Raw genomic sequence first — 6,864 nt, forward strand, 5'->3', positions numbered from 1 at the left:
CCTGAAGCTGGCTGCAGCCAAGGAGGAAGAGGAGACTCAGTACCACCTACCCGCTTGACAGCATGAGCTCTGGAGTCAGCATGCCTGAGCTCAGATGCTAGCTCTCTCACCTTCCAGCTTTTCCATCCTGGGAAAGTTACTGAACTCCCTAAAACTCTCAGATTCCTCATCTGTAAAATGGGGATGATAATAATAGCACTTACTCAACAAGGTGACTGTGAGATTTCAATGAGTTAATCAAACATCTAATTAATTAGAACAGTGCCAAGCACTTTGTAAAACATTTGATAAGTGAGATTCGATATTTATCTCTCTTTGCCTTCGAGAATGTAAGTCACAAGAGAGCAAGGACTTTGTTTTGCTCATTGCTATATTTCTAGCACAAATATACTATATTCCTAGCACCTGGTACACTACAAACTCTTGGCCAAGTCAACATCATACCCAATGACTAAACACAAGAGGCAATCTCATTCAAGACAGAAACAAGAAACAAATCTTAAAATACTGTGTCAGTTAACAAATTGGCAAATTTTTAGGGTGCATGGCACATCTGTAATCCCAGCTACCCGAGAGGCTGAGGCAGGAGGATTGCTTGAACTCAGGAGTTCAAGACCAGCCTGGGTTGGCAACATACTGAGACTCCCATCCCGCAACAACAACAAAAGACTTCAGTGCACAAGCAGTTCAACAAAATCTTTACATCTGTACACATTCATACAACCGCCACCCAAGAGCAAGATAAAGAATATGGCGGGGCGCGGTGGCTCACACCTGTAATCCCAGCACTTTGGGAGGCCGAGGTGGATGGATCACGAGGTCAGGAGATGGAGACCATTCTGGCTAACATGGTGAAACCCCATCTCTACTAAAAATACAAAAAAAAAATTAGCCGGGCGTGGTGGCAAGCGCCTGTAATCCCAGCTACTTGGGAGGCTGAGGCAGGAGAATCATTTGAACCCGGAGGTGGAGGTTGCAGTAAGCCGAGATTGCGCCATTGCACTCTAGCCTGGAAACAGAACAAGATTCGGTTTAAAAAAAAAAAAAAAAACCTATATATATATGTGTGTGTGTGTGTATATATATATATATATATGTCCTGCACCTCAGAAACTCCCTCTCAGTCAATACCCACCCAAAAAGGTAAACCCTATTCTGACTCCTAGCCCCAATTATGCCTGTACTTGAACTTCACATAAACAGAGCCAAACAGTATGCTCTTTTGTACTGGGCTTCTGTGTTCAACTTTATTATGTGTGAGATCCATTCATGTTGTGTGCATCCATAGTGCATTCTTTTTAATAGCTTGGTATTCCATTTTATGACTATACTATAATGTATCCAATCTACTGCTGATGACATTTAGGTTGTTACAGTCTGGAGACAATATGAAAAATGCTGCCATGAACAGGTTTGGGGTACGTCTTTTGGTGGTAATCCTGACTCATCTACAGTTTAACAGTTTTTGCTTGTTTTGGTAAGGGCTGGTTAATAATACCTTAGATTGGGAGGATGCAGGGAACTAGAAAGCGGGCACTGCAGGCGAGAGTATAAATCAGCATAACCTTTCTGGAGGACAGTTTGGCAACAGGCACAAGAAGCCTATAAGCATCTATACCCTTTGACCAATATTACTAATTCAAGGAAATTTCTTATTTAGAAATTGTACATGGCAGGTCTTCTTCTGTTTTATATGTATTAACTTGTTTTATTTATTCTAAGGAAATAATTAAATGACCACAATAATTTGTTTAGGATGTCAATCTTATCATCATTAGTAAACACAAGAAAAAGTAGTAAACAAAGTAAATAACAGGGGAATTATTTTCAAATATATTGTACTTCTGTGAAATCAAACACAATGTAGCCACTAAAAAAGTTTTCAAAGAACATTAAAGATACAGGAAAAAGTATACTTTAACAAAAAAAGGTAACATGGAATGCACAGAAATAATTCAAATTTCATTTTTTAAAAAGAATATACATATACACATACCACGTTATTAATAAAATAGTGGTAATCACTGGAAGACATGCGTACTTTCGTATTCTTTATAGTTTTCTGTACTTTCCAATTTTTCTATAATATATTGCTTTTATCAACTCAAAAAATGTGATTAAAGACTAATAAACAACGCTGTTTACATTCTAACAGGAAGAAAACAGAAACTCTAATACAATTCAATTAGGGCAGTGAGACAGTTTTGCATATGACGATATAAAAGTATTACAGAAAGACATCCAGCCTGGAGATAACGGAGCGGGGCCTTGTCAGGAAAGATGTTCCCGGTGGTACTTCCACCAAGAACTCAGGGAGAAAGAACTGTATCTCTAGGTTAGACAGAACATTCCCAGCTAAATCCTGTTAATTCTTCAACTCACTGCACCTAGAGTTCAATTACACATTGTACCCTGCCTGGCAAGTGTTCTTTTCTCACTTGCAAAAAGGCTTAGGCAGATGGACAGATGGGAATTGGTATGCAGCTAAAGTTTGACAGCATCAGACCTGGAAGATGCTGGTTCCATCCACCCTGCAGCCTGACAGAATAGCATCAAGGACAGGCCTTCCTTCCCTGTCACAAGAAATTAGGGCAACAACTTTTCAGATTTCCTTATGTCAGAAATGCCAGGCAGAGTAAACTAAAATTTATATATATCAAAATTCACTGATTCCTCAAGTTTAAAAAGTCCTTCTACTTGAAGAAATAAAGTTAACAAGAAATTACCCAGGCAATGGCAATTCTCTGTATCCAACCTCCCACTCTTCCTTGCTCCTCTACAGATGGACCACCTCTGGTTCAATGAAATCTAAGCATGGTAAAGATACATCTTAGTCCTTTAGGGGTCAATTCTCACGGAAGCAAATGATATTTGTTTAATAATTAATATAAAGGAACATTTTGCTGTGTTCCAAAAAATAATCACTCATTTCATGGTACAGTAAACATCAGAGTAAATACCACGGGAAAAACATTCAGAGTCCAAATTACCAATACTTAAGAATTAAACTTAGTAGGCCTGGCATGGTGGCTCACACCTGATATCCCAGCACTTTGGGAGGCCGAGGGGGGCGGATCACCTGAGGTCAAGAGTTCAAAACCAGCCTGGCCAACATGGTGAAATCCTGTCCCTACTAAAAATAAAAAAATTAGCCAGGCGTGGTGGCAGGCACCTGTAATCACAGCTACTCGGGAGGCTGAGGCAGAAGAAACACCTGAACCCGGGAGATGGAGTTTGCAGTGAACAGAGACTGCACCACTGCACTACAGCCTGGGCAACAGAGCAATGAATGCTCCGTCTCAAAAAAAAAAAAAAAAAGAATTAAACTTATTAAAAAGATACTGCTTTTGTAGGGTAGGACAATATAGCTAAATTTTCTAACTTTTGACATCTGAACCACATAAAAGTTTCAAGGACTGATGGTCAAAAAGACCCTGGGCTCAAAAAAACCTATTTTAGACTCACTTCCACAGATATGAAGTTACACGAATTTATGTGTCAAAGCAGAGAGGGCATATTTGTTTTGGCCTTGCCCTCCCTTCTTCCGGTAAGCCCTCTGTATTTCCTCTTTAATTTCCCTATTTACAAGTGTATACTTAAATGTATTACAAAATTCTCCATCAAATACCTGGGACTTTTCATGGTTATAGTGTCAAGTGACCTAAATTAAGATAAATACAATTCTAGTCTAAAATTCGGTAGCCTATCAAATCTGCATTGCATAATGAGACAAATTTCTTTTTTTTTTTCTTTTGAGACGGAGTCTCACTCTGTCGCCAGGCTGGAGTGCAGTGGTGCAGTCTCTGCTCACTGCAACCTCCCACTCCCGGGTTCAAGAGATTCTCCTGCCTCAGCCTCCCAAGTAGCTGGGATTACAGGCACGCACCACCACGCCCAGCTAATTTTTGTATTTTTAGTAGAGACGGGTTTCACCATGTTGGCCACAGGTTTCACCATGTTGGCCAGGATGGTCTCGATCTCCTGACCTCGTGATCCACCCGCCTCGGCCTCCCAAAGTGCTGCGATTACAGGCGTGAGCCACCGCGCCTGGCGAGACAAAATTTTTACGCAGTTTAAAACGCTCAAATTTCAAAAAATAGTTCTTTGAAAAAACATAAGCATTTACATAATCACCAGGGATTCTGATTTTGTTCTACATAGAACTTAAATGTTCGGATAATCTTTATTCTAGTTGCGTAAAATATGTTATGGAAACAGGATGTGGAAATAGAATTGGATATACAAGACTGCTAAAGATTATACAAAACGAGGACGCTGCCTTTCTTTTAAAGTGATAATTTGTTGTGTCTTGTTTTCTGTTGTGAGAACCGGCTAGCCTGAAAACTGATTAAAGAAAACTGTACTTGAAAATTAAGTAAAACTTAGCTACACCTAGCACTAAACACTGCAAAGAACATTGTGATTTACATGGTTTTCTCTTCCTGGACCAGTAGAGGGAGACTAAGGCATCTGGCCTGGTCGTGTAGTGTTTCTATAAAATTGGGGAGGGGGAAGCGGAGGCTGTATTTAAATGTCCTGCTGTCAATCAAAAGACACTTCCTACAATCACAGTCACCATATCTGCTATTACTCGTGAGCGTGCTCTCGCCAAGAGACACCACCAAACGCGGCCCGGGAAACCGGCTTCAACTAAAGGTGACCGCAGGCTTTGCCACAACACCCAAATAAGGACTTTCGGAGCCCAACCCCAACTAGTTTCTTTGTTTAAATGCCTGTGAATCCCTCCCACGCCGGAGTCAAGAGGCTGTGGCGCCGCCCTTTATTAGCCTCACACTTTGATTACAAAACACACGAGTCGGCGGCCTGGCTGCGGAGGCGGCCCGAGCTCTCAAACGTCAAACCCGGAGCGCGGCGGCGGCGGCGGCGGCTGAATCAGAGGGCAGCGTCCGCCGCTGTCGCTGCCGCCGCCAGCCGGCCCGGCAGCGTCCGCCCGGCCGACTCAAGTTCGCCGGCACCGGCGCCCAGGGCACAGCCGCAGGCGGTCCCGGTGTCGCCGGCTTCGAGCGACAACTGCACTCTTTGTAAAGTTTAAGCCGCGGCGCGAGGGCGACGCAGGGGGTCCGGAGAAGCGTTCCCTTCGGGCCCCCGCCGCCCACTCCATCTGCCCCAGTCCCGGCGACCCAGGTGTGTGCGGGGGCCCAGGGCCACGACCCGGGTCAACCTGCCGCCCGCCGGGGGCCCGGCCCCAACTTCCCCAGTACCTTTCAAGTCCCCGAAAGCGAGTACCTCATCTGTTGCTCTGTTTACTCCGCGGAGCCCCGCCGAGCTGGCTGGCGCGGTCGCCTCTCGGGCCCGCCGCTGCCCCCGTCCCACCGGCCCAGGAAGTTTGATAAAGACGGGAAAGGGGGCGCGACAGGGACCCGCGGCGCGGAGGAGACGCGGGGCCGGGGCGAGCCCATCGCCGCCCGGAAGGAAGGCAGGCGCGTCGGCCAGCCGGGCAGAGCGGCGGGGCGGCCGGCGACTCCGGGCCGGAGCCCCGGGCGCGGTGGGGCGGGGCGGCGGCGGCCCGGGCTGGCGAGGGGCTGCGGGCCGGGCCGGCGCTCAGCCCGACGCCCCCGCCGCGCCCGCCCGGCCGCGTCCCCTCGCCCCAGGCTCCCCCTGCCAACTTCTCCGCCGGCCCTCTTTGTTCGTGTTTGTTGTGGCGACTCTTCGCCCGGGCCGGGCGAGCCCCCCGGCTCCCCTCTGGAGCCCGCCCGGCGAGCCCGGGGCCCCGCGCGCCCCGTTGCCCGGCCGGGGGGCTAGGCGCTGGGACCCCTGAAAGCTGGGCGCGGCGCGGCGGCCCGGCCCGAGGGAGTAGCGGGCGGCTGGCGGCGACGGCGGTTGGTCGGTGGCCGGCGGTGGCGGCTGCGGGGCTGGAGGGGGTTTATTTACCTGCCGTGGAACCAGTCCTTGCAGATATCGCACTCGATCATGAAGCGGTTCACGTCGTACGGCTGCCGGCACACACAGTACACGGGCGGGGGCGGCGGAGGCGCCGAGGCCCGGCCCAGAGCCGCCACCGACACGGCTGCCGCGGCGGCTCCAGCTGCTGCTCCCGCGGCCACCGCCGCCGCCGCTCCGGCCATCTTTAAAAAACACACACACGCTCGCTCGCTGCTCCGCTCGCCGACTGGAGCGAGCGCAGCCGCCAGCCAGCGCCGCCTCCTGCAGCAGCCGCGGCGGCGGCGGCGGCGGCGGCGGCGCTTTAGTGCGCGCGCGCGAGGCCGCGGCGGCTGGCGGAGGGGGAGGAGGGGGCGCGCGCGACGCGCGAGGCCCAGGCCCGGCTGCTTCCGGCGCTCGGCGCGGGGCCGTGCGTCTCGCGCACGTCTCTGGCGCCGGCGCGCGCTCCCCGCTCCTCTCCGCGACGGCCGGGCGGAGGGAGCCGTTGAAGGGCACGCAGGCGGCTGCGGAGGCGGAGGGAGCCGAGGCCCCGTGAGGACACGCGCGGTGGTGGCGGTGGTGGCGGTGGCGGGCGCGCGGCCGCAGCCGGAGGAGGACGGCGGGAGCGTGCGAGGAGCCGGCTCGGTTATTTCGGAGCGAGAGCAGAGGCCGGGGGAAGTTCCTGCGGAGTGCACAAGGGCAGACGAGGCGCCGCGTCCCGAAGAGGGGAAGCGAGCAAGTTTCCTCCTGCCCGGGTCGCCTCGCGACGCTAGGAGAATCGCTCAGCCCTCTGCAGCCGCCCAGCGAGAACCGGAGCTGCGGCCCGGCACCGGCGTGGGTCCCGCCGAGCTGACACGCCGAGCCGGTTGTGCCTTTCCGAGGGGAGGAACGTGCCGTGGAATCCACTCAAACTTTGGAAAACGTCCCACCCGGATTTCCACCGAGCAGCAAGGAAACCAGAGCGTTGATGGAGCCACTGTTAGT

The 6,864-nt window shown here is 50.9% G+C and overlaps 1 protein-coding gene across 3 annotated transcripts in view; it reads right to left on the reverse strand.

Annotated features, from left to right (window-relative positions):
• KDM7A (lysine demethylase 7A) overlaps positions 1-6,132 on the reverse strand; it is a 91,897-nt gene extending 85,765 nt beyond the window's left edge. For 2 of the 3 annotated variants that reach the window (XR_012432927.1, XM_015448136.4), the window contains exon 1: positions 5,893-6,132. Coding sequence is in view for 2 of the 3 variants with exons in the window: in XM_015448136.4 (XP_015303622.2) it covers positions 5,893-6,086 (194 nt within the window). In the remaining variant the exon portion in view is untranslated. Of the gene's footprint in view, positions 1-5,247; positions 5,484-5,892 lie in introns of those variants that run through there. The other variant, XM_065542671.2, reaches the window with a different exon arrangement.
• Between the last annotated feature and the right edge of the window lie 732 nt (positions 6,133-6,864).

The sequence above is a fragment of the Macaca fascicularis genome, chromosome 3 (assembly GCF_037993035.2).
Source record: "Macaca fascicularis isolate 582-1 chromosome 3, T2T-MFA8v1.1".
Lineage (NCBI taxonomy): Eukaryota > Metazoa > Chordata > Mammalia > Primates > Cercopithecidae > Macaca > Macaca fascicularis.